Genomic DNA, 27736 nt, shown 5'->3' with positions numbered 1-27736 from the left:
GGTGTGCTTCCTTCTGTCTGAGGAGATTAACACTATGTGAACTAGCTGCAGCGTCTCTCCATTCACTATTCCAGCCTACTGAGTCAGTGACTCTGTCACATATCCCTCTCCCCAGCGAAACATTGTCCTGTGGAGCGGCCCGTGCACCATTCCCGTGCACCAGCATTTTTGGCGAAAATGTCTGACGTCGGCCCTTCCCTCCCCCTTTTTTTTTTCTTGCCTTCCAATTTAGGCATTTTCTTTTTTGGGTAATTACCAGGCCATCTGGGCCTGAACACTCATCCTTCTCTACCTCTTTCTCTTGTGCCATCCTGAGTCTAGGGTTGAAGCTCCGCCTTTGTTGTGTCCCCTTTTGCAAATGTCCCCAAGCCTCCTGCTGTCTATCAGCTATCTCTGCCTTCTTCCTCTTGGGCTCAGAGTCTCCCTTACCCTGAAAGGTTTTTTGTACTTCTTCGTCTGAATCAGAAGTCTTCCTGGCCCTTTTCTTAGAAGAACCAACACAGATTAAAGCTTCCCATGATACAGAGCTGTCAACCTTTTTCTTATCTTCCGGGCTCTTTTCCAGCTTTTGTTCCTCACCATTTTCTTTAGCTTCCTCTTGATTTTCAACAGAACCAGCACTATCAGTAGAGGACATGGTAGCACTCTTTGCTTTTTCAACCTCATCTTCTTTGTCACTTTCAGAAGGCAGCTTTGCACGCTTTTTAGGGGTGACCATTTTTTTAAAAGAGGCCCATGGTGTAATGCCTTCCTTCTTTCCTTTATGCTTCTTGCCTGAAAGCTTCTTTAAACCAGATCCAGTGAAAAGCTTCCTTAGAGGGCTACCTTGAAGCTTAGCCTTCTCTTGTGAAGACAGTAACTCCGCTTCAGTGGTGATGGCTTCTGGACCTTTCTCCATCAGCGTATTTTTAGTGTTGGTTTTCACCTCATTTATCTTTATAACTTCAATTTGGGTGGGGGTCTTATCAACCCTAAGTGCACCCCATGATGCTGCTCTATTACCGTCGGCAGACTCGTAGGCTTGGGCCTTTCTTTCTTGTCCCTTTAATTTACTCCGTTGGGAGTGTTGCTGGATAACCTGTGATGTCTTTCTCATCTTATTTTCCAACTGAGCGGTGTCCAACATAGCCACATGCTCAGTCTTTAGGGCCTCGAGTATCTCGTCCAGGTCACGCTTTTGTTTCTTTTGGAGCTCTGTAGTTTTTGTCGCCAGTATCGCCGCTGCTTCTGTTTTCCAGGCTTCTTTCTCCTTGGCATACTGACTCATGGAGATGGAGTTGCCTCTCTGCTTCTCCAGCTCTTGCTCCAGTCTCTGGACCTTTTCGCGCTCCCTCTCACACAGAATCACCTGGCTTTCAAGCTCCGCCCCCAGCGATGCTCTTGTGGTGTACAGTGTGGTCCTCAGCTCCTCATGCTGTTCTGTGGGGACATACTGGGTACTCAGCCGTTCCTGTAGCACTTGCTGCTTCTCCTTGGCCGCTTGCAGACTTGCATATTGCTCTTGCAGCTGGCTCTGCCATAGGTGCGCTGCTTGTGTGTGCTGCTCCAGGGAGACACGTTGCATCCTCTCTGCATTCTGCAGTGCTTCCTGCACCTCTAATTTTTCTTGCGCCAATTGCGCCTTCACTTTCTGCGCTTGGTGAAGCTTCTCAGTCCCATCACTGACCTGACCGGTCAGGTTTAAAACCTCTTCTTTCAGGTTTATATTCTCCATTTTCACAGTCTCTATATCCCTTACTGTCTCATTGGCTTTCTTCAAAGTACCCAGCTCTGTTTTGAGCGCGCTAGCTTCTTGGTGAGAAACTTCTAAGTCTTTGATGAAGTTTTTCACATCTCTCTGGGACATCTGATAGCACAGTCTCCAGTCAGGACTTGTTCTCTCTGATTCCATGTTAGCAATTGCGGTGTTGGCCTTATTCAAATTTGTCGTCAGCTCCTCCAACTCACTCCGCAAGAGATGCTCTGTTTTCTTTAATGCCGCATACTCTTGTATAGCTGGGAGTATACACCTCTGTACCTCGGCATTAGCTTCTCGCTCCCTATTCAATTGTTCCTGCAAGGCATCATAATCACGGTGGGCAGCTTGGAGTGCAGAAATTAAGGCCTCTTTTCCCTGGATCAAGGATTCAGCTTCCTTTTGCTCCTCCTTTTCCTTTGCCACCGTTCCTGTGACAATTCTGCCGGTCACTCCGGTCTGCAGCACATCTCGGCGCCTTTCTGACGCATGTCCTGACAGCGCAGGTTCAAGTGGCTTGGTCACTTCCCCTGTGATTTGAGGAACAGATTTCTTTTTCTTCTTTCTTTTTGCTTTATTAGCTCCAGAGATATTAGTTGTACTGGGCACACGCTCACTGGTATCAGCTTCCACATCTTGCTTGCACTCATAGGGCGTTGCTTGCTTTTGCACCTGTTTGTCTTTGAAAATTTTGGGGCACAAATCTTCCATGTGACCTACTTTATGACCCAGCATACTAAATACATCTGTGGGTACGGCTCTCCTCCAGGGGCCACATACGAGTCGTCATCATCATCGTATGGCCTGAAGGGACACTGTTTTGTATGGTTATGTACATTGCAAAACTGACACTTGACTGCGGCCATTTTAAAACCCCGGATTTATTTTTTCTTCACACCCGACGAGGCAGACTTTGCACAACACACGTAACTTGTATGGGCTTTACAATCTTTGAACCTTCTGGGTTCTTCTTAGGGCAACATCTTTGCCAAAATTCATTTTCACTTTGTTTTTTTTACCAGACAGGGTAAACTTTGCTCACAGCACTTGCTAGCTGCAAATTCACTCACTTCAGCAAAAGGCATTAGCTTTACACAGCAATCCTTTCATACCCGACGGGGCAAAATTTACACTCAGCGCTTGCTAGCTGTAACTTCCATGCTTCAGCAAAAAATCATTTTTTTTTTTTCGCTTGAGTTCAGTGTCTCAACACATCTTCATCTACTGACCCCCCGAGGCGTAACATCCCACTTCTGACACCACCTGTGGCAGGACGGCCTCGCGGCGGGGTCAGTAAGACGCTTGACACGATGGGAAACTTTAAACACTAGTGGTTTATTAGCCACAACCAAAATAAATACAGGTGCACTGTCCCTTTAAGAAACTACTTTCTTGAAAATTAAAGCCTAGTCCCGTTAGGGACACTAACTCACTTCTTGAGCCCTTACTAACAGGACAGCCAGCTAATCTGGTCATGCCCAAAACATGCTACACAAACGATAACCAATAAGCATAATAAGAATAAAGTCTTATCTGTTTCAGCTCCAAACAGCAAACAGGAGCACGGTTCTGGGGAGCAGGCTGTGTCCAGCCTCGCAGCAATGTTTATCTTTATCCTGGGTTGGGGTCCCAGCTGGTCCCAGCAGCCAAGATCCTCGCAGGACTGGGGACCAGAGCAGCAGCAGCTGCTACGGCTTCCAAGCCGGGAGAGTTCTCTCCACCTTCCTGTGGAAAAACAAGCCCTCTGTGTGTGTGTCACTTCCTGCTTTTAAACCTGCAGTCTCTCAGGCCTCCTGCTTAATTAAGCTGCAGGTGTGCTTCCTTCTGTCTGAGGAGATTAACACTCTGTGAACTGGCTGCAGCGTCTCTCCATTCACTATTCCAGCCTACTGAGTCAGTGACTCTGTCACAATATATATATGTGGTATATATATATATATACACACACACACACACACAGGCTAATATTAGATTAAAAAATCTCAAGGACTTTGAAAAGTAAGATTTAACCTTGTACTTATACATAATAATAATAACAATATGTTATTTTCTAGCATTTCAGTGTTCAGAGCTCTGTACATCTAATTTGTGAAACACAAAGACCTGCTCCTCAATTACGTATGTCACTTTTGATGCCTGAATCAGAGGGAGATAAAGGGACTTGTCAAAGATCACAAAGAACTGACATTGCCATTCAAGCAAGGATCACCCCTTTCAAGGGTAGCAATGTTACCGTTGTCCTAGTCCTTCTTCTAGCACTCAAATATCTGCAAAATATTAACCTACCATACTAGTTTAACACACACACATTCCCAGCACGCTCTAACTCCAACACCCACCACATTATATATATATATTTATGTCAATAATAGGGCTTCTGAGCATGGCCAATGTATACAAACAAAACACAGGGGTGCCCAATGCTACTTCCAATTGACAAAACATATAAAGTAATAAGTATAAAGTTTAAATACTTCAATAATAATAATATTTACTTGGTTATTTAGTTAAACCCTTTGGCCAAAGCGTCATAAGCCTGCCTACCACGTCAAGGTAAACCAAAATTAATGCAGGTCCTAACACTAAACTGTGAACCCTTCCTTTTACCTCTGCATGAGGGGAAACAACCACAGTGAGTCCTGTCCATTCAGCAAAATGCTAGAACCTCTCAAGTTAAAAAGGTGGGGAGGGGTGAGCTCTGGAGGAGAAGCCACCTACCTCCAAGCAAATGTTGCCATTCAGGAACTAAATTAACACACACATTCCCATCACGCTCTAACTCCAACACCCACCATGTTTACTGACATAAATATATATATATATATAATGTGGTGGGTGTTGGAGTTAGAGCGTGCTAGGAATTTGTGTTTTAATTTAGTTCCTGGCTGGCAACAGTTGCTTGGCGGTAAGTGGCCTCTCCTCCAGAGCTCACCCCTCCCCACCTTTTTAACTTGGCAGGTTTAACTAAATAACCAAGTAAATATTATTATTATTGAAGTATTTAAACTTTATACTTATTACTTTATATGTTTTGTCAATTGGATGTAGCATTGGGCACCCCTGTCTTTTGTTTGCATACTAGTTTAAGTAGTAATAGTTTCTCTCAGACAGATATTTTGTTCAAACAGAACTTTATATGGCGTCAAACATAATATAAAAGATGTCAAATCATCCTTAAAACAAATAAATATTTCTACATAGAAAAAAGAAAAAACTAAATTATTAATCCACGGAAGTCAAGCAGAGAATTTTCTAGCATTCAAAAATCACCGCCACAAATGGGTGCAACTGAAGAAGAGTCTCCTACAGAGCCAGGGGTGAAAAAATGTCCTTGGTTCCTGATTCAAAACCAAGGGAAGAATACTGATCCTACATTTCAAGGGCGAAGGAGACAATCTGTATTGTTGTGTGAAAATACAGATCCTAACACAGGTTTGTTGCTGTCCCAATACTGTATATTTATTCGTGAGTCATTTTACAATAGCAAGCTTCAGTTAGCAGGAATAAGATGTTACACGTGACTGAGGCAGTCTTTTGGTTAGCCGTGCATCTGTTCTGAGGTCATTTTTCTCAATCATGGCTTTTTCTAACTACAGTACAAATGTAACTTTTTAGGCTTGTTAGTATGAAGAAACAAAGCCCAAATATATACTCATTATTGAAGGTCGTATACAGTATCTGCTGTCTGTGTTCCGGACCCTGACTATCTAACTCCGGTGTACTCCCACTAGCACCAAGCAGAGATGTTTCATTTTGCACTGTTTGAATCCCTGTCTCAGCATTTTCACAGAGCATGCCAAATTAACCCCTTAAATGGTTTCTTCCGTGAAGCTGAATTTTGAACCCCAAAAATCTATCTACATAAACCACAACGCAGGGCAGCGCCGAGTTTACAGCAGTTTTCGAAAGCTACTGTGAGGCCAGGTTTTCATACTATATACCTGTAACCATGCTGTAAAATGGACTACAGTCATCTCTCCTGCGGACAGTAAGGCCTGGTAAGTTATGGGCATGCCAGCAGTAATTATGGAGGTTTGCCCTCATAACCTGGTGAGGTGCCCTATGTATGGATGGGAGTGGTCACATGCTCTGAATCCATAATTAGTGATGTCAGAGTTGTGCCTGCCCCCAGAGGATACATAAGGCACAGCACTACTCAAAAGTTAGAGTTGGTTGTAGATGTTGGAGTAAGGAGCAAGTCTGAGTACAGACTTGGGAGGAGGCGACTCACTAGACTGTGACCAGGGACCTGGCACAGGGAATATCTTCCTGAGGGGAGATAGGGAATCCACCAAATTGGGAAGAGATACCTTTCAAAGGGAAAGTGCGGTGAGCATGAGCGGCTGAGTACAACCGCTGTGAGGGGCAGCTGGCCCACCTCACCTCAATAAAGATGATCTTGTTCAATCATACCCTCGTGTGTAAGTGTGGAGTGATTACACAGAGGAGTGCACCACAGAGGAGTTCCTCACCAGGACCATCCACAAGCGGACGCTGGGATCCTGATGAGGTGGAGGCGCTGCACTGGATCTAGGTAGGACTCATGCACACTACCTCAGCTGCCTGTCTGGGTTGGCAATCCCCACACAACATCATGCGGGAGACTCAGGAGTCCTGTTGCCAACAGGTGCACCACCAGACACTACACTGTAATTGGGACTGGTTAGACCACAGGGGCCAATGTGAGATTGGGTGGGTCAGGCTAGGCCAGAAAATCCGTTACATACCTAAGCAAGTTGCCTTAGCGCTAATTAGGGTAACGTGACTTTGTTCGTTATATGTTAATAAGAGAATTTTAGAAACAAGGTGTGGTGGTTGCTCTTGAGGTCTGGACTTTAGGAGCCCACACAACATCCACTTACAATTTACAGTTGTTTAAAGTGCTGATTTACATTTTACTTCTACTATGAATGCTCTTGAAAGCCAGATACAATGATCAGACATATCCAGATGAAAATAAGATACCTGTATAGGGGACATTTAATAGTAATGAAGCTGAGAGATAAACAACTGCCATCATATGTTCGCACCCCTTAATACAATTATATTTTTGTATCTACTAAGGAATTACTTGACTGCTATATTCTTCTTAAGAACTTCTTTTCTTGACAAGACTTTTTATGATGGCTGTTTTTATGAAAATCTCACAAAAAATTATAGTGAGTAATAGTGAGTAATAATATTAGTGTTGGTACTGTACAAGTAGTAATATGTTATCCTTACATTGTAATGATAGTGTGAACAGCACTGTACATACAGTAGATTTATCACAGGCACAGTGGCTACATTCCCAAAAGATCTTAAATGTAATTTTTCCACCTGAGGTCGGAGATCCTCACGAGGCTTATCCACTCCCAACCCAATAACTAAGACACAATTCTTGTGCACCCCCATATAATATTTGTTTTTACTTGTATAGCGCTGACAGTTTAGAGTTTACAATCTATTTTTTGGTGCCTGAGGCACAGGGAGATAAAGTGACTTGCCCAAGGTCATAGAGAGGGAATTTTAACCAGACACCCCTGCTTCAAACTCAGTTTAATTGTTTCCAGTCAGTGTCTTCACTCACAGAGCCTCTCCTTCAGCACATATGAAAAGAATTCCTCCAAACCCCTGCCCTATGCCTCCTTAAGCTGTGCTTATAGTGCCAGCGACGCGAATTCGCCCCAAAACAAAAGCATTGCCGCCGCCGCCGCATGCGCTTATAGTGCACGCGACGGCGACAAGCGACGGAGCAACGGCGCGAAAACCCGCCGCCGGCAAATTTAGATTTTTCAAGGGACGTCGCGTCACGTGACGGCCCTTTAACAAATCAAATTGCGGGAATCCCGCGATGCCGCCGACCGGCGAAACATAACTTTCGCCGGTGGCGACGGGTGACGTCACCCATCATGTCGCCGTCGGCGGCACTATAGGCAAAGCCTAAGGTTGAGCTCAGACAGAAGGCGATGTGGCGTGCGCGCGCACGTCCGCCGCAAATTTGGGTTGTGCGGTGGCAAAGTGCAGCATTGTCGCTGCGACATTTTGCCAGCACAACTCAAATTGTAATTTGGGGCTACAGTTGCGTGACGCGAGCTGGCTCAGCCAATATAGGCGAACCAGCTCCATGACACGTTCGTTACACGCCCCCGCCACGCCCCCAAACGCCGCGATCTGGCTCCTGCTGTTTGAGCACTTATCGCTGAGCTGCAGGAGCACGTGGCGGGGGCGCGAACGCTAGCAAGTAGCCGTAGCAGCCTGTCTGAGCGAGCCCTTATATTAGATGCACTTGCAAGTAGTGATATACAGTATTTTAACACCTTTCCTGCCAGGGAAGCCAGAAATGCTGTACAGATGCATTGTCAAAACAGTGGTCTGTACATTTTACACAGTATAGATACAACAGAGATGTAGGCTATTGTCGTGTTGTTGTGTCACTCTGTGTTACCTTGCAATACAAACACTAACTTTAATGGGGTCAAGTGATAAACAGTGTGCAAGGCTCATTAGGGCAGTGACAGGAATGATGTTAGTTCCACAGAGAGCTTCAACACTCCGTTTCAGCTTCTGTGTCAGTACATCAGTCCTTTGGCAAATAAGATGTTGAGGATACATACTATGTACTGCTGAGAGTGCAGGTATAACCTCAGAGGAACAATTTAAATCCTATTATGAGGATGTGACCTCCGCCATGAAAATGAACAGGCAGCAGTATACAGTTAATTAATACTGGATGAAAGCAGTAGCATTTATTAATTTAAATTACATTTTTCACTTCTTTAACCCAGGCGGTGCTAAAAAGCTGTGTAATATGGCATCATAATCTTATAGGGGTCCATGTTAAAATGGATAAGAAGTAAAAAGTGACTCACTGTGAGTGCTCATTTGCATGTCATTACCCAGAATCCCTGGCTGCAGTGGACGCATTGTATGCTAAGCCAGGGGAGTGCAAACTGGGGGGGCGCGAGATTGTCTGTGGGGGCGCTGGGTTTACAGAGGCCCCGCTTGCTTTCCAAAGGCACTTAAATTAAATGCCGGGGAAGCGGCGAAGGCCTCTGTAAAATTCACTTACCTTGGCTCAGGCGGCTTCTGGAGACGCGTTGCCATGGCAACGTGACGTCATGACGCCCAGAATGCCAGAGCCGAGGTAAGGGCGGGGGGGGGGGACACGCGGAGAAAGGGTCACCCGGTAGGGGGGCGCAGGGAAGAAAGATTGCGCTCCCCTGTGTTAAGCAATAATGGGGAAAGACAGGGTTGCAGAAATGCAAATGCACCACAAGTGTTTTTTATTTGCTGCACACTGTACGGTAGAGGGTTTTTGCCACTTTTTTTACCCACCATAACTTTGTTAATGTCTGGTTATACTTTTCACCCCCTAACGTTTAACGGGATCTGTGAATCAGATGTGTGTCAAGACACAAGCCATTCTATTTTTCTTCTGGCGTACATATGCAATTCAGGCAACTTTTTTTTAACATTTGAAAAAAAATCTTTAATACATAGTTTTCACCACCTTAAACTTAATAAAAAATATTAACGAAGGCATAGGTGGAAAAATGACATCCCTATATGTAGACTTAGATACATCATATAATAACATGCGGTATGGAATTCAAATTATTTCCTTAACCCCTCTTGTTTTTCTAGAGGTACTAATTAAATTTACAAAAACTAAGGAGAAAAACAATATTCAAAAATGAATTGGACAATAATACAGTATATCCTGAGAATACTGAGTTACAGATGCAGCGAGCCTTAGGCTGCGGCCAGGCTGGGAGCAGGCGCACTGGTGCTCGAGCACCGTGACGTCATGTGCTCTGCTCGGCCGGGCGATTTCTGGCCAGCAAATTCCCGCACGGGGGGGGGTGTCGGGGGACGCGGCCATGACATCACAGATATGGTTCACCCTTATTGGGCGAACCGCTCACGTGACGCATCAGCGAGCAGCCAAATCAAATTTGGTTAACTCGCCAAGCAGCAAGTGCACGCCCGTACCTTCAACCTGGACGAGGGCATACAGAGTTATCACTCTGATCGCGCCAAGTGTGAGTGTGCTTGCCCGGTTCTCTCCCACCCTGGCCACAGCCTTACGGTATCCAGCACTGGGATTATCGCGATGGGCTGTCCGAACCAGAAGCATGGACTTCCGGCAGCGATGTCACAGCGGGCATTGTCTCCAAAGCCAAAACGTTTTTCTTCTTTTTCAGCCGCGGCTCCGGAAACAGTGAGTTGTGTTACATCTGTATTCATTTATTCATGGTATGTATACACATATACCCTGGCCTTCGGCAGCTATTGCTAATTCTGGGCCATTCCTCTGTCAGTCCTGTTAGAACAGGCAGTGGAAAGGTTAATTCCTTCAGTTGGCCTGTTTTGCATTTCAGCTCTGAGTATTGTAGCAATATTCAGGGGCGGGCCTAAGCAACCTTTGAGCATGTTAATCCAAAGGGTGGATATGGGTTGGAACACCCCCTGATGTGTGTGAGCCAATCGGTATCCAGCTTTGAGTTGTAATGATTCAAAGTTAGAGACACTCCCTGAGGATATTCAAATTGAGGCATGTTTCCTAAATTTAGTGTGTCAGTTAGTTAGGATGAGGAGAGTCTGAGAGAAGATATTGAGGAGAGAGGACAGAGAATTGTTCTCCCCCTCTTGCCCACCTGGGTAAGGAGGGGGGGCGGGAGGTAAAGCTGCCATGAGCAGAATGGCAGAGCAAGCAAGATCAGGCCTATGATGTTCTGCTGTATGCTGTGTATGCTGCTCTGAATAAAGATCCACAGAAAGAAGCTCCTGTGTGTGTCCCTGTGCCTGGTGTATGGAGAATGGAGTGTCAGTGGGGGTTTCTCCTCTGGAGACCCCAGGGGATCCCTACTGGCTGGAGGCACTGTGCACCCTGAGAGAACAAGGTAACCTGTCCCACACCACACTATTACCTGTTCCCTGTCCTGGGTTCTCCCCACAACACCGCGGAGCACTCAGCCCTCCTGTTACCAGCAGCTTACAGTACCAAATACAGAGCAGAGTAACCAGGAGTGTACCCCCCAATCTCATGTCGGGTGGGGTACCATAGAAGGGTTACATTTGGAGGCTGAGATTAGGTGCTGAGATGAGGACTGCTCCCCAGGACAGGACAGGCTTTATCAACGGGACAGGTTTTCAAAGACAGTGGACCATGCAGCAGTTTCAAAGACTTTGTATGCAGAACAGAACAGCAGCCATAGACTTTGCCGTGAGGGAACTCTCCTTGAAGCTTCCCCAGGGAGGGGGTTACCCTAATCCAAGAAGACCTTGCTATGTGGGACCATTCCTGGTGGCTATGCACCAGGGAGCGTATGTCTCTACATGCACTTCAAGGGGACAGAGGCTGCTCTATGATTGAATAGGAACCCCTGTGCTAGGGTGACCAGATTTTCAAAATGAAAAACCGGGACACAATAAAAAATTATTTATAAACCAATTACATCACGTGACGCACCCCGTTGCCATGACAACGAGACACTAACGTCAGGCGGTGACATGTTGCCATGACAATGTGGCATCACGTGATGCCTCGGCACCATAATACGTCCCGTTGGTGGGGGCTGCAGTGTGTGTCTGTGTGTATAGGAGGTGGGCCCTGCAGTGTGATTGTGTGTGTGTGTGTGTGTGTGTGTGTATAAATATTGAAGACATTAATTAAAATGAAAATAATTAACAAATTAAAATTAAATAAATAATTATTTGACAAATTAAAATTAAATACAAAAATTTAGGCATTAATTTAAATTAAGACTTTTTAAAATGTGACCTTCCTGACCTTACACTTTGCAAAATAGGGTCTCCTCGTGGCAGTCAGTGACATCACTGCCATGCAGGGCTGCAGACAGCTTTCCTGGGGCCCAGGAAGTACGTTTTCACCGGGGCCCTCTACCCACGTTTCGGCGCCCTTGCGAGAACCCCCCCCCTTCTCACACACCTCCTCACTCTCACCCCACCTCACACTCCCCAGTCACCCATTCCTTCCCTCCCCTCTCACCCATTCCTTCCCCCCCTCTCACCCATTCCTTCCCCCTTCTCTCTTACACCCATACCCCCATGTATTTTTCTCCCCACCCCACACTCAACCTCCCTCTCCAATATACGTGCACACACAGTGATACACACACACAGACCCCCCGCTCCTCATACTTCTCCCTCCTCATACCTGCCCCCTCATACTTCCCCCTCTCCTTATATCTCCCCCTCTTCTCCTCCCCTCATACCTCCCCATATACCTCCTCTCCTCATACGTCTCCCTCCCTATCCTTTCCTCATACCTACCCTCTCCCCTCAGCTCCTCATATCTCCCCCTCCTCATACCTTCCCCTCAGCTCCTCCTATGACACACACGCAGACAGACAGGACACACACAGACAAGAGACACACACACAGACAAGAGACACACACAGACAGACAGCACACACACACACACAGAGACAGGACAGGATACAGACAGGACACACACACACAGACAGGACACACACACACACACCTTTCTCACTGAGAAGCAGCTCACTCCATCCGGCCGGGTACTAAGCCCCCCCTACCCCCCCAAGATCCTCTGACCTCCAACCAATCCCCTGCTTCTACTCTCTAAGCCCCGCCCCCGGCATTCTAACATGAAAAAAATACTACCCAGCTGCCGCATCCTCCTCCTCCTCGGCGCCGCTGCTCGCTCCCCCCGCGCATCCCAAGCGCATCGTCGCCGACTCCCCCGTGCATCAGGGAGATAAAACGGGATATTCCCGGGACGGACGGGCAACCGGGACAGCCCAGCAAAAACCGGGACTGTCCCGGCAAAAATGGGACGAATGGTCACCCTACCCTGTGCACCCATCTACTTTACCAAGAAGAAAATAGGGGCCGGTTCCTGAGGCTTCACCAGGGAGCTGGCTGCCTATTAATGGCACTGCAGCAGGGGCGACTGACCTGAGGCATCCCCAGGGAAGTGGTGGATACCCTCCTGTACCCACAGCGGAGAGTGAGGGGGACAGGGAACTCTGGGATTACGCCTATGACTCCTGTGCACCCCATCTAAGAAGAAAAGGGAGGCAGGTCCCTGAAGCTTCACCAGGGAGCTGGCGGTCCCTTAATGGCACTACAGTTGGGGCGGCTGGCCTGAGGCGACACCAGGGAAGCGTGATGACCGTTCTGCACCCCACGACGAAGAGAGAGGTAAGGGGACAGGGACTACATGGGAAATGTCTGTAGGACCCTGTGCACCCTGCAGTAAGAGTTACTGCGGTCCCTGTGCGAGGCGTTCCCTGATGCTATCCCAGGGTGCGTGACACTCAAAGATTACAGGGACAGAAATGTATTTGTGGCTCCTGAATGCAAATGGAGACCACACTGTGCTGGACTATGTTATATCTCAATCTGGTGTGTACTGCTCCTACAGGGATGCCATGTATTTTTGTGCTCTCAAAATGGCGGCTCCAGCTCACTGCGGACCGTATGGTCTCTTTGTGCTCAAAATGGCGCTTCCCGCCTTACCAGGGAAGCCATGTGCTGTTCTGCAAAGATTTCTGCATTTTGCAAGCTTGTGCTGCTCTTCAGCTTGCAAGAAAAAGCGGGAACTATTCAAACCCCTCCCCCTTTGCTTGTTCTGGATTGGACTATCCTATTTACCAGGGGGAGGAGCCGAGTGTGAATGAAGGAACCCACAGGAAGTGAGCCAGACGCACGTGTACTACAGAGACAGCAGTTGTGCCTCTGAACTGCTGCTGCTATTTATGATCATGGAGAATCGTGGACAAGTCTACGAACTGACCGGAGGAGTCCTAATCATTAGGGACTCCCCTGAGAATCAACTACTTGGGGTTTGCCCCTTATGTGATTGTCCTGGCGGCTCTCTTAACCTCATGGGAAGTTGCTCCGCTTGCTGTGTGCCCTATCTGCGGGGTAGGCTCAATGGCCCTGCAGAACCTGATCTCATCATGAGCACTGAGCTGCGCACTCTCTACACCCTGGTGCACAAGTTGTCTCAACTGGCTCAAGCATCCGCCAACGACACTGCCCACCATTACATTGCCATGGTGTATGAACTGTTCTACCCAGATTTACAAGTGGTGTCCACGTACCCCTCATCCAGGTCCAGCATGGACCTTCCTAACGTCCGGCATGGTGGCCGGAAAGAAGACTCCCTGCTTGGGCCCACTGCCTGTGTGAATGCCTTTCATCAAGTGCCTGACTCTCCTCCACCTCTGGAGTCATCCCCCTCTGCACCTGTACCAGCGGTGCTGCATAGTCTGCCGTCAGAGCTCTGCGGGACCGCCCCACTTACCTACTGTGAGGTGCGTTCTGCTGCCGCTCCGGTGCACCGCTCCATGAGGGAGGTACCCTCTGCCTTGACTGCTGCTCCGGACCATCCAGAGGTATCGGCCGATGCCTCCCACGTACCCGATGCTGCTGGGTTCCGCCCTGCTGCTACAGATGGCGGTGAGCTGCTTGTCCTGTCTACGGATCCCCGCTGGGATCGCGCCCAGAAAGCTGCGGAGCTGTATCTGCGGCGCCAGCAGGAGATGTGCGAGGCCTGTGCTCCTGCGCTGACCTACATGAGAGCTGCTGAACGCCACTACGACGACATGCTGCTCCAGAGGTGACTGTCGGGAGAAGTGCCGGCCGGCACCACCCCTAATGACTGCATCGACTCCACTGTTGCTGCTCCACCACCGGGAGCTAAGATGGCCGCCGAGTCGCCCGGCCGGGTGAGCTCCAGCAAGATACAGGCCGCTCCGGTGAGTAATACCCTTCCGGTTGATCCTTTCCTCCTGACATGCAGGGAGCGGAAGAAGTCCCGGGAGGCCCTTCAGGCCGAGGCGCTGGCTGAAGCCCGCTGCCGTCAGAGCAGAGGGAGGGGCAAATTGAACTTGAGCCAGGACTGTGCCATTGCTCCTCCCGGGGAGAGTTCCCTGAACATGCCCCCTAGAGACTTTGGTGCTGGCCCCTTGTCATCGGAGGCCCCAGTCCCTGAGTCATCTGCCCCTTCTGCCCCGCCTTCCCCATCCATCACTAGTCCCAGAGTGCGACCCTTGACCCCCAGGCCCTCTTCACCCGGAAGTCCCGTGGCTTCAATTGGACAATATGATGTTATATCTGTTATGCCTGATATGGATTTGGAAGGGTCTGTGCAGTGGGGGGATTGTGATGAGGATGGGATGGGCTCAGTAAGATCTGATAATGTATTGTCTCCTGTCAGGGAGGAGGCAGACGGAAACCCTATGTGGGAAGGTCCTGCATTCTGGGTGCTGCCGGGTACTGCTACTGACCCAGGCTTAGTGAAATTTAGTAGAGCAGCCCAAGTAATAGTACATAGGTTCAGAAAGATGGGATTTGAGTTCCCATATCTCCCAGAGGAATTGATGAGAACTGTAGAAATTCACCGCTTAGAGTGGGTGAAAGAGGCCATGATTGCCCACCTTGGGACTTATGCAAAGGATCCCGCCTATGTGGATCTGGACAGAGCTCCCCAGTTATTAAAACTATGGATGGTTGAGAGAGATATTCACATAGACAGAGTGGAATATATTTCTGAATATGGGAAACGAAGGTGCTATTCCGTAAAGGTACCTGATGATACTGGTAGAATGGTCAGAAAACCCGATCCTGCTCATTACTAGTAATGCTTTAATAACTGCTGTGTTAGTAGAAATGTTCTGTTCAGTCAGTCACTGTATTGTCATATATCTGTGTACTAGCTGATATACCCGGCGTTGCCCGGAGGCAGGGAGGGGGGGCGTGAAAGGCAGGGGGGCGTGAAAGGCGGGGGGGGCGTGAAAGGCATGGGGGGGCGGCGTGAAAGGCAGGGGGGGGCGTGAAAGGCAGGGGGGGTGAAAGGCAGGAGGGGGGGTGTGAAAGGCAGGGGGGGCGTGAAAGGCAGGGGGGGCGTGAAAGGCAGGGGGGGTGTGAAAGGCAGGGGGGGCGTGAAAGGCAGGGGGGGCGTGAAAGGCAGGGGGGGGCGTGAAAGGCAGGGGGGGGGTGGGGGCGTGAAAGGCAGGGGGGGGGGCGTGAAAGGCAGGGGGCGGCGTGAAAGGCAGTGGGGGTGGAGTGAAAGGCAGGGTGGGGCGTGAAAAGCGGGGGGGGCGGCGTGAAAGGCAGGGGGGCGGGGGTGTGAAAGGCAGGGGGGGCGGGGGTGTGAAAGGCAGGGGGGCGGGGGCATGAAAGGCAGGGGGGGGCGGGGCGTGAAAGGCAGGGGGGCGGGGGCGTGAAAGGCAGTGGGGCGTGAAAGGCAGGGGGGGCGTGAAAGGCAGGGGGTGGGTGACACACACACACAGTGTCACACAAACACACACAGTGTCACACACACACACACACAGTGTCACACACACACACAGTGTCACACACACACACAGTGACACACACACAGTGACACACACACACACACACACACAGTGACACACACACACAGTGACACACACACACACACACTGTCACACACACACAGTGTCACACACACACAGTGTCACACACACACAGTGTCACACACACACACACAGTGACACACACACACACACACACGTCACCTAGAGCGACACACACGCGACACCTACCTCTACTTCCGTTCGTCGCCATTTTCTCACTCGGCGCCGCGAGGGAGGAAGGGGCTCCTTCCGGGCGCCGCCATCTTAGGCGCCGCGAGGGAGGAAGGGGGTCCTTCCGGCCGCCGCCATCTTAGGCGCCGCGAGGCAGCTGCAGCCTGCCTGGCCACTGCTTGTTCCCCCGCCGGGGAGGGAGATGAGCAGAGCGCCGGGAGGGCGAGGTGAGCGGAGCGCCGGGAGGGAGGGAGAGGTGAGTGGAGCGCCGGGAGGGAGAGGTGAGCGGAGCGCCGGGAAGGAGGGAGAGGTGAGTGGAGCGCCGGGAGGGAGAGGTGAGCGGAGCGCCGGGAGGGAGGGAAAGATGAGCACCGGGAGGGAGGGAGAGATGAGCGCCGGGAGGGAGATATGAGCGGAGTGCCGGGAGGGAGAGATGAGCGCCAGGAGGGAGAGATGAGCGCCGGGAGGGAGAGATGAGCGCCGGGAGGGAGAGATGAGCGCCGGGAGGGAGAGAGGTAGGTAGGTGTGTGTGTGTGTGTGTGTGTGTGTGTGTGTGTGGCGCCGAGGGGGAAGAGAGTGGCAGTTGGGTGACGTCAGACACACCAATCTGATTGGCCAGAGGCTGAGGACCAATCAGATTCACCGTAGCACTAACCATTCGATTTTATATATATAGATATGCAGTAGTTATGTCAGTTCTGTCCAGCTGAAATGTATAGGAGTTAATGCATTTCAGCTTATGTGAGTTTCCAGGTGTTGCACAGTATGGTAGAGGTTATACCTGCTGTAAATCCAAGCCGGGACGGTTGGAGTTTTACCAGAGGGAGTATATAGCCTGGCCTTCGGCAGCTATTGCTAATTCTGGGCCTTTCCTCTATCAGTCCTGTTAGAACAGGCAGTGGAAAGGCTAATTCCTTCAGTTGGCCTGTTTTGCATTTCAGCTCTGAGTATTGTAGCAATATTCAGGAGCGGGCCTAAGCAACCTTTGAGCATGTTAATCCAAAGGGTGGATATGGGTTGGAACACCCCCTGATGTGTGTGAGCCAATCGGTATCCAGCTTTGAGTTGTATGATTCAAAGTTAGAGACACTCCCTGAGGATATTCAAATTGAGGCATGTTTCCTAAATTTAGTGTGTCAGTTAGTTAGGATGAGGAGAGTCTGAGAGAAGATCTTGAGGAGAGAGGACAGAGAATTGTTCTCCCCCTCTTGCCCCACCTGGGTAAGGAGGGGGTGCGGGAAGTAAAGCTGCCATGAGCAGAATGGCAGAGAGCAAGATCAGGCCTATGATGTTCTGCTGTATGCTGTGTATGCTGCTCTGAATAAAGATCCACAAAAAAGAAGCTGCTGTGTGTGTTCCTGTTCCTGGTGTCTGGAGAATGGAGTGTCAGTGGGGGTCTCTCCTCTGGAGACCCCAGGGGATCCCTACTGGCTGGAGGCGCTGTGCACCCTGAGAGAACAAGGTAACCTGTCCCACACCTCCTGTCCCTGTCCTGGGTTCTCCCCATAACACCGCGGAGCACTCATCCCTCCTGTTACCAGCAGGTTACAGTACCAAATACAGAGCAGAGTAACCAGAAGGAGTGTACCCCCCAATCTCATGTCGGGTGGGGTACCATAGAAGGGTTACACACATATAGGAAAAACCAATCGTATGTGTATTTATGAACTTGTGAGCTTTATATATTTTTACTCCCAGAGTTGGTGCATCAATCCCAGTGTGCATGGCTTAGCAGTTACCTAAAGAACCCGGGGTTACATGAATCAAGTGGCGTTGCCGGCTGTCGCCCCTGTTATGGCATTACCTCCCATTCAAGTCAATGGGAGTTAACGCCGTTACGTGTGAAGTAACCTGTCCCCCTACTTGATGCAGGTGTCCCTTGTTCATTAACGATCACCAACACAGTTAATCATTCAGACACTGAGAGGACAAGTATTATCAGGAGACTTCCGTTCACTCCTGGTTTTCCAAGTCTCCCTTATCCATAGAGATACTGTACAGTAAGTTCTCGTTTTACGAGGCTTTGCTTTACAAAATTGCTTATCGGACGCCGTCCAATGCATCCCTTGGGCGGTTTTACGACGTCAAAATGGCTTATCCGACGCTCTTACGACGCTTTACAAAGTTGCAACATTATGCCAATCAGAAGGCTGCGTCAGGGAAATCATCCAGACCAGTCTGTGTGAAGGTTTAGTGGTATATTTAGGCCCTTAAACATGTCTAATAGTTTTATTATACAGTTCTGGATTCAATAAATAGAATCTTTACATCATAATTTATGTGTGTGCTGTATATCTTATTACCTGCGTAAAATATTTGGTGAATTTTAGTGTTAAAAATGCCTTCAGGAACGGAACCTTCCATTTAAACAGTGTTCCTATGGGAAAATGTGATTCGCTTCATGACGCTTCGCTATCCGACGCCATTTTGAGTAACGCATTGTGTTGTCGGATAACCGAGGACCGCCTGTACGGGGATAGCGCGAGCTACTGTAGAATGCAATGGGATTAGGGTGAAGGACTTTACCAAGAAATTGCAGGCTCTTCTATTAGCAACACGGTTAAAACGAAATACACCTTCTTACTACCGAGTGTGGCTGCTAGACACCTGGTCTTGTTATCTTTACAACGATGGATGGACGATTTGTTTTTTCACTGCAATGCTGAACAATGCACTGCTTAGGTCATTCTGGCAGGTAGGGGGTTAATATACAATACACCTTTAAACGTACGGATGTTAAAGAGAGCAGGTCCCCCTAGAATATTCTCAGTTTGTTTGAAGGTGTACTTATTGTACAACCACAAAAAGCAGGCAGCCTGAAAATGTATTGTATAGAGAGGTCAGCTGGGCAGTGAAGGGGACAGGACCACAGCATGTTTACAAGGGGATGGAGCTGGAATGATATATATATATGTGTGTGAGGATGGGATGGAAGCATCTCAGGTACAGGCAGGGGGACTGGTTTGCTACAAGCCTCATCCAAACTGAGTGTGCTTGGATTGGTGGAGACAGTTTCCAGAGGTCACCAAGACTCAGGCAGCTCTCCTCCTCCCCCACCTCTCCTGGTTGGGAATGTGTGTGTGTGAGTGTGTGAGTGTGAGATGACTGCTAAGAGCAGAGGGGACGGATGGCGGATTTCACACACTCCAGCAGCAGCAGCAGCAGCAGCAGCAGACAGCCTGGGATGTTTTCGTTGCCTTCCTTTGGCTGCAGGGAGGGCTCTGCACTACCAGGCACGGGGAGGCCAGACAAGCAGAGGAAGAAATCCTTCTATTTAGTGAGGATGAAGCCTCTGAAGGAGCCCATCAACAACAACGTGTCCTTTGTCATCCACTGTCATATAGGCAAGGAGATCAAGCACATTTGCAGCAACTGCAGTCGCGGGGAGGAAGCCCGTGACGGTGAGTGCTAGGATGTGAATGGTGAAATGCGGATCATGTTCCCTATTATAATCTTATATCTGCATTGTATGTGTATGTGTGTGGTTTTTTTTTTTTTTTTTGCAATGAGGAGTGAGTGTTCCCCTGCGTGTCAATGAGCAGGGAGGTCTGCAAAGAAGCCCAGAGCGTGGGGCAGCTACAGAGAGGAGAAGGTGTGTGTGTGTGTGTGTGTGTGTGTGTGTGTGTGTGTGTGTGTGTGTGTGTGTGTGTGTGTGTGTGTGTGTGTGTGTGTGTGTGTGTGTGTGTGTGTGTGTGAGAGAGAGAGAGAGAGAGAGAGAGATGTCACTCTGCTATTCTGTCAGTGTGTCTGTGTGTGACAGGTCACTCTGCTATTCTGTCAGTGTGTCTGTGTGTGACAGGTTACTGCTATTCTGTCAGTGTGTGTGTGTGTGTCTGTGTGTGACAGGTCACTCTGCTATTCTGTCAGTGTGTCTGTGTGTGACAGGTCACTGCTATTCTGTCAGTGTGTGTGTGTGTGTGTGTGTGTGTGTGTGTGTGTGTGTGTGTGTGTGTGTGTGTGTGTGTGTGTGTGTGTGTGTGTGTGTGTGTGTGTGTGTGTGACAGGTCACTCTGCTATTCTGTCAGTGTGTCTGTGTGTGACAGGTCACTCTGCTATTCTGTCAGTGTGTCTGTGTGTAACAGGTCACTCTGCTATTCTGTCAGTGTGTGTGTGCGTGTGAGTGAGATGTCACTCTGCTATTCTGTCAGTGTGTCTGTGTGTGACAGGTCACTGCTATTCTGTCAGTGTGTGTGTGTGTGTGTGTGTGTGTGTGTGTGTGTGTGTGTGTGTGTGTGTGTGTGTGTGTGTGTGTGTGTGTGTGTGTGTGTGTGTGTGTGTGTGTGTGTGTGACAGGTCACTCTGCTATTCTGTCAGTGTGTCTGTGTGTGACAGGTCACTGCTATTCTGTCAGTGTGTGTGTGAGTGTGAGTGAGATGTCACTCTGCTATTCTGTCAGTGTGTGTGTGCGTGTGTGTGAGTGAGATGTCACTCTGCTATTCTGTCAGTGTGTCTGTGTGTGACAGGTCACTCTGCTATTCTGTCAGTGTGTCTGTGTGTGACAGGTCACTCTGCTATTCTGTCAGTGTGTCTGTGTGTGACAGGTCACTCTGCTATTCTGTCAGTGTGTGTGTGTGCGTGTGTGTGTGAGTGAGAGAGATGTCACTCTGCTATTCTGTCAGTGTGTGTGTGTGTGACAGGTCACTCTGCTATTCTGTCAGTGTGTGCATGTGTGAGTGAGAGTGATGTCACTCTGCTATTCTGTCAGTGTGTGTGTGTGTGTGGTCTCTACTATTCCGTCAGTGTGTGTGTGGTCTCAGCTATTCAGTCAGTGTGTGTGTGCGCATGGTCACTTCTATTTTGTCAGTGTGTGTGTGTGTGTGTGTGCGTGTGCGTGTGTGCGCGTGTGGTCACTAATATTCTGTCAGTGTGTGTGTGTGTGTGTGTGGTCTCAGCTATTCTGTCAGTGTGCGTGTGTGGGGGGGGTCACTCTGCTATTCTGTCAGTGTGTGGTCACTACTATTCTGCAGAGTGTGTGTGGGTGTGGGTGTGTGAGAGAGAGAGGTCACTACTATTCTGTGAGTATATGTGTGTGTTTGAAGTCACTGTGCTATTCTGTCAGTGTTTATGTGTGTGAGGTCACTCCTATTCGGCCAGTGTGTGTGTGTGTGTGTGTGTGTGTGTGTGTGTGTGTGTGTGTGTGTGTGTGTGTGCGGTCACTCTGCTATTCTGTCAGTGATTGTGTGTGTGAGGGGGTCACTACTATTCTGTTAGTGTGTGTGTGTGTGTGGTCACTACTATTCTGTCAGTGTGTGTGTGTGTGTGTCTGTGTGTGTGTGTGAGGTCACTGCTATTTTGTCAGTGTGTGTGTGTTGTCACTACTATTCTGTCAGCGTCCGTGTGTGTGGCCACTCTCCTATTTTGTCAGTGTTTGTGTGCGTATGTGTGTGTGTGAGAGAGAGGTCACTCTCATATTCTCTCAATGTGTGTGTGTGTGGGGTTACTCTTCTATTTTGTTAGTGTGTGTGTGTGTGTGTGTGTGTGTGTTTGTGTGTGTGTGAGAGGGAGAGGTCGCTCTGCTATTCTGTCAGGGTGTGTGAGAGAGGTCACTCTGCTATTCTGTTAGTGTGTGTGTGAGCACTACTATTCTGTCAGTGTGTATGTGTTTGTGTGATCACTACTATTCTGGCAGTGTGTATGTGTTTGTGTGATCACTCCTATTCTGGCAGTGTGTGTGAGAGAGAGGTCACTACTATTCTGAGTGTATGTGTTTGAAGTCACTGTGCTATTCTGTCAGTGTTTATGTGTGTGAGGTCACTACTATTTGATCAGTGTGTGTGTTTGTGTATGTGCAGTCACTCTGCTATTCTGTCAGTGATTGTGAGTGTGTGTGTGTGGGGGGTCACTACTAATCTGTTAGTGTGTGTGTGTGTGTGTGTCCGCTATTGTGTTACCACACAAACACACTGCTCACAATTGTAGTTGTATTGGGATGGCAGGGATTACATGAGTAGTTTATCTTGCTGCTAATTATTCTATGTTCACGTGGTGTGGGTCACTTTTGCTGTTTCCGTATCGTTTGCATTGGATGCGTTGTCTCTTTGGGGTGCGAGATGTGCAGGCTCTGGGCAGGGTTACAGCATGTGGTATGGTCACTGACTCATTGGGTTACACGTGAGCCTGTGTCCTCTTAGCTGTCACCTCACTATGTGTGATCTGTTGACAATCAGCAGCCTACCCTGGTGGATAGGGGAAGCACAGCAGAAAGTGATGGGTTGTGTAAGGTGCTGGGAGTTAGAGGAAAACTAAAAAGGATGATTGGGGACAGTAGCCAGCCAGGTACAAGTACATTATACAGTAGGAAGGTTTCCATATCCAAATGCAGTGAGTTTGTCTTTAGGTGTGCTGCGTACACAGGTAGTGTCGTGTATTTGCTGCAGCTAATGGTATACGGAGGAGGGCCAGGAGGCTGCTATGGGCCTCTTGAAGGTGTTGTGGCTAAGAAATTGACTTCAAACAGACTTTATCTACCTGCCATCAGGCAAACTTTAAAAAAAACTCTGCAGCACAGTGATACATGAATATAGGTTTCATACAGTTGCACCCACTGTTGGGAGCGATTTAAAAAAAAAAAAATAATGATATTAAAGAAATTATTTCTGACATGCTGGAACCAACATTCTGAAGACGATCTTTTCTTCTGCAGAGTAAGTGAATGTGCAAGATGGGACACGTTCTTTGTCAGTAGTGGGACTGCAGTGGCATCTGTCACAGTCATGCAAGTGTCCTCATGTGGGTTTTACTCATTATAAGGTGATGCTGAAAGAGTCTGTATGTGAATGGTACTGTAGGACTCATAGGAAACCAACTGGCTAATCAATGGCACAGTATGTTTATTATTACTACAATCTGTGTACTGAACTGCTTATGATAACCAGCTGTCGGGAAATTAAATGGAGATTTGCAGAACAGCAGCCAGTTAGTGATTTGCAGCATTTAAAATGATTAATTTATCCCTAGAAGCAGTGTAAGGCTCCCATTTAAAAAGTCTCTTACCTGGATTAATTGATCTGGGAATAGGTGTGAGTGCACATTAGCATCTACTTATTTTCACCAAGTCTCCTTATAAATGATTCAAATGTGTGCACGGTGTTTACAAGAAAATCTCACTTGCGTGGCATATTGGGGGTGTCAGGCGGATTACATTTAAAACTCTTGTTATAAATGGTGCCCTTCGTTAAGATTTTTTATGAAATTGCAGGAAATCAAGGCAATGAGCAATGTTTTTCTCTCTTCAAAATCGAATCTCTACTAAATATAATTTGCATAGAAATAAACCAAATCCAACATATACATATAATAACAGCCATTAGTTACACTTCCCAAATACTGTAAACATACAATAGCTATATATGTAAAAGCGTTAAGGTGCTACAGAACTGGTAGAAAAAAATGTCTTGTTTGCTTGTTCCATAGAACATCCAAGAACCCAAATACGGTAAGTGTGATTAGGTTGACGTGGACAAAATAAAAGGCTGTTTAATGGAAATTACTAACTACAAAGAGTGAGTCTATGAGATTATTGATGTTAGAAATGGATGAGACAAAAATCGAGATTAATTCGAAATCCTGCAGCACTTCATAGATTCACCTATTCTGTAATGAAAGGAAACAGCAAAGAAGGGTGCTTCCATAATGTGTTTAATGCTGCAGTTATAGGCGGGATAGAGACCGCTATTATAGTACACAAAGAATATCTAGTACTGTATACTTGAAACTAGATAAGGTACAACATTATATTGGGTTTCAAAAGTCAAAATGAAGGGGGGCAGTAGGGTTTTCTCTGTGATAATATGCACATTTTATAATCCCTAAAACTGTATTCACTTGTGCTGTATGTGCCACAATGTCATAGATAAAGATAATTACCATTTACAAGGGGTACATGATGACCGAATCTTAATTTGCATTTTGAAGTCTCTAAAATACATACAATTATTTTTGTAATCTCTTTTCCTGTCTATCATCTTGTGTTTCAATGTAAACCCATGCAAAAGCTGACCACATTATTTTAATTTTATAGTATATTTGAAAAAAGCTTATAAACCATTTATAGTAATATAGGTCAAAGTATTAAACAGACTCAGTTTTGCTTCAGATTCATACTCCATATAAATTATTGTAGACAAAGGTATTCTTTATTTCATTCCCACAAATTAGTCCTTTCTATTCCAAAGTGACGTAATTAAATCATTATAATTACTGAGTTATTATGGCAAAGTAGCACCATACTATTGACCAACTGAGAAGATTTGATCAGAGTATTAAACGAATATGCCAGGTTTTATTCACTATATTGCTATTGCCTATCACTGGCTTTTTGCAATTTCGTGTGTAACTCTCTATGCTTGTAACATTACACAGGCTCTTCTTGTAATCCTCCAGCACTCAAGGGGTTACCCAAGGAAATGATGACAGACTAAAAGAAATGGGTGGCTCCTTTCAGCCATGACATTTCATACAGCTGTAGGGTCACTTGAAGGTGAGCCTGCCCAGGACCCTGTCATTGACTTCTGTTAAATAACCTCAGTTTCCCTTGTCTAATGATGATAAACTGCCCACATGGGTAGACAAGTGCTAGCTGTCTACATTCGGAGGGACACAGTACAGACAGGTGGCTCTTTGAACTTCATCCCTGTAGTTCTGCAGCATCATATTATTTGTTTTAAAGCAGTACAAAGTTATAGTCGCCATTTTTGCGTTGGAGAAATGTAGATTAGGCCTAAATTATGACAACCTTTCAAAGACCCAGCAAGAGAGTTGCACAGAGTCCTCCCAGGACTCTTCTTCATACATACCATGTTCTTTTGTTTTAAAGCGGAAATCCATAGCACTTTTGGAATTTTGAATCCTATTTAAATGAAATAAAAGGCAAACCATAACTTTCCATTGTTTAGATATAATAATAGTCATTTTTATTGTGGATCATGACTCATTTTGTTAAGCCGCACATTTCAGCAAGTGAACACACTTAGGCTAGGTCCATAGTGCCTTCGCCCATGCAGAGGCGTGCGCGGCCGTGATGTCACGCGCTTGAAGCCGGTGCGTTTTTTTGGCCATGGTACGCGTGCCATCTATGGGTGTGTCTAGGGGCGTACCACCCTCATTGGGCGAACCGCCACACATGACTGGCCTGTCGCACCAAGAAATCAGTTTGAACGGATTTCTTGTGCAACGCGTGCCCCGCTCCTGCGCGCCCGCGCCAGCACGCCACATGGACGTGAACACTGCCTTAAGGCAGTCTGTTCGCTGTCCGCACGGTCTGCGGTACCATGGCCCCAGCCGTAAGCCAGATCCACAAAAGCTACATGTTAGCCCACCTTTACTCCCATTCCCAATCTGGACCTTGCTTTGAATCTACTGCTACATTTTGGGCTGCCTTCTACGGGGCTATAATCTAATATTGTCAGATGTGCAATTACCCTAAAGTACACAATTACTTTTAATTGAACAATTTCATTGAAAAAAAATGATAGATGGTCTTCGGTTTTTAGGAGCATCTAGCCTTTAATATCTCGCAACATTGGATGCTACTGGAATATTTTATTTTGCTAAAAGAGAACCAATAATTATGTAATTAAAGGTTTGTATTAATGCTGATCTCTAGATTTCAATGTACAGTACAGTCAGCCACTGGGATTATGGGTAAGTGTGCACCTACTCAAATTAGTAGTTTTGCAATGAGTTGAAATCACATCTCTCAACCTCCACCACAAATCTGTAAAAGTTGTATTTTCATTATCTCAGAGAGGTTGTTATTTGGTTATTGCTGAATAAGTGGTGGCTTTTTAAATCCGAAACGCTCCATGTATTTCAATAGCAACCCTTTAGTTAGAGAAGGGTTCCGCAAAGTTGGGGGGGGGGGGGAGAGATTTTTAAGAGGTGCACCAAGAAAGGAGGATGGGGGGAGTGAAGTAGGTGTCAGAGGATGGCGGCGGGAGAAGAGGGAGGACCGCCAGAGTGGAGCAGGGTGGCAGAGGCGTTGGACGGCGGGAGTGCAGCAGGGTGGGAGTAAAGCAGGATGGCCGGGGAGGAGTCTTCACTGAATTCCAGTGTCTGCCGCTGCTACAGCGCGCTCATCCCCGGCTCTTCTCTTCCTCCGTCGTCCTGCTTCGCTCCCGCTGTCGAACTCCTCTGCCATCCTCCGCTCTGGCGGTCCTCCCTCCTCTCCTGCCGCCGCCCTCCTCTGCCACCGCCCTGCTCCACTCCCATTGTCCTCCTCTCCCGCGGTGCTCCTCTGAAGCCAGATAGGCATTGTTAAGTGGGTGAGAGAAGAGAGGGTGAGAGAGGAGGAGAGGGATGAGAGAGAAGGAGAGGGGTGAGGGTGGTAGAGGAAATGTGGGGGAGGGAGAGAGGATGAGGGGGGAGAGGAGATGTGGGGGAGAGGAGAAAGGTGAAGAGTAGGGGGGAGGGAGAAAGAGGATGCATTAGGAGTTTAATTGAAAAAAAATAAAAGAATACGCAAAAATGCAAATCTGCTGGAGATCCAAATTTGTCAACAAAAAAATTGCCCATTTCTATTCAAATGTCTCTTTATGTTGTATGTTTTTTTAATTTTGTTTCCCACTTTGTTTGCCATTGACTATTATTTATTACCATATGTCACCGATATGGCAGTGTCCTTACTAGGAGATCGTTTTTTAACAGCTACTGTACAGTTAGGGTTGCCAGGTTTCCAGTATTGAACCGGACTGTCATGTATTTGGAAACTCTGTCCAGTAAATAATTAGCGGTAACACTGGACATGTATGTATGTGTCTGGTATTACGTTTCTGGACATAGTGACCTCACCGGCTTGAGGGGCCGCGGGATTTCCCCGAGCAGGGAGAGAGCGGGGCTGTTCCTAGGTGGCTGGGGAGCTTCCTCCATCCCGATTTTCTGCTGCTGGGTAATGCAGCCAATCAGGAGGAGTTGTCATGAGCCTGGGGGTGGGACCAAGAAGAGGAGGAAACAGCATGGAGCGGAGAGACGTGAGGGTGTGTGTGTCTCGAGCATGTCGCACCTTTCACCATTGTGTCCAGTATTTTTGGAGAAGCCACATGGCAACCCTAGCTACAGTAGGTGGGTAAATGTTGGGGTCCTGTTTCTTGTGTTTGCTATCCCCTTCAGGGACTGAAACACAGATTATGAAAAAAATAAATATATATATATATATATATTAAGATGCTTGTTATTCAATCATTTAATATATCCAAAGAAAGAATGATCAGCTAAAGTACAGAAGATATCCTAGCAACACTTAAATTAATTAAATTAATAGATTAAATTAATAGAGTCCAGTAACGTCTGCCATTTTGCAGAAGTATTATGTGCAAAAGAATCTTATTAGATTTCAAACCACTTTATCTGCCCAGATGCCTAGCAAGTAACTTCAGATAGACACGATGCTAATGTTTTTTTTGTTTTTTTTTTAAATAAAATTGGCAGAACAAGCTTAACATGTTAAGCTGAAAGCTTTCCCAAAAACGGATGGTTT

The 27736-nt window shown here is 47.5% G+C and overlaps 1 protein-coding gene across 8 annotated transcripts in view; it reads left to right on the top strand.

The window, feature by feature from the left end:
* PHACTR1 (phosphatase and actin regulator 1) overlaps positions 1 to 27736 on the top strand; it is a 442415-nt gene that overhangs the window by 227923 nt on the left and 186756 nt on the right. For 2 of the 8 annotated variants that reach the window (XM_075585687.1, XM_075585686.1), the window contains exon 1: positions 19307 to 19664. The exons of 3 other annotated variants lie outside the window; for them this stretch is intronic. In XM_075585687.1, the coding sequence (XP_075441802.1) occupies positions 19391 to 19664 (274 nt within the window). In that variant the 5' untranslated portion in view covers positions 19307 to 19390. Of the gene's footprint in view, positions 1 to 19304; positions 19665 to 19836; positions 19856 to 27736 lie in introns of those variants that run through there. 3 more of the 8 variants (XR_012799116.1, XM_075585690.1, XM_075585692.1) reach the window with 3 other exon arrangements.

Source organism: Ascaphus truei, chromosome 2 (assembly GCF_040206685.1).
Source record: "Ascaphus truei isolate aAscTru1 chromosome 2, aAscTru1.hap1, whole genome shotgun sequence".
NCBI lineage: Eukaryota > Metazoa > Chordata > Amphibia > Anura > Ascaphidae > Ascaphus > Ascaphus truei.
Note: the sequence above shows the minus strand (reverse complement) of the source record. Positions and strands in the feature narration are given on the sequence as shown.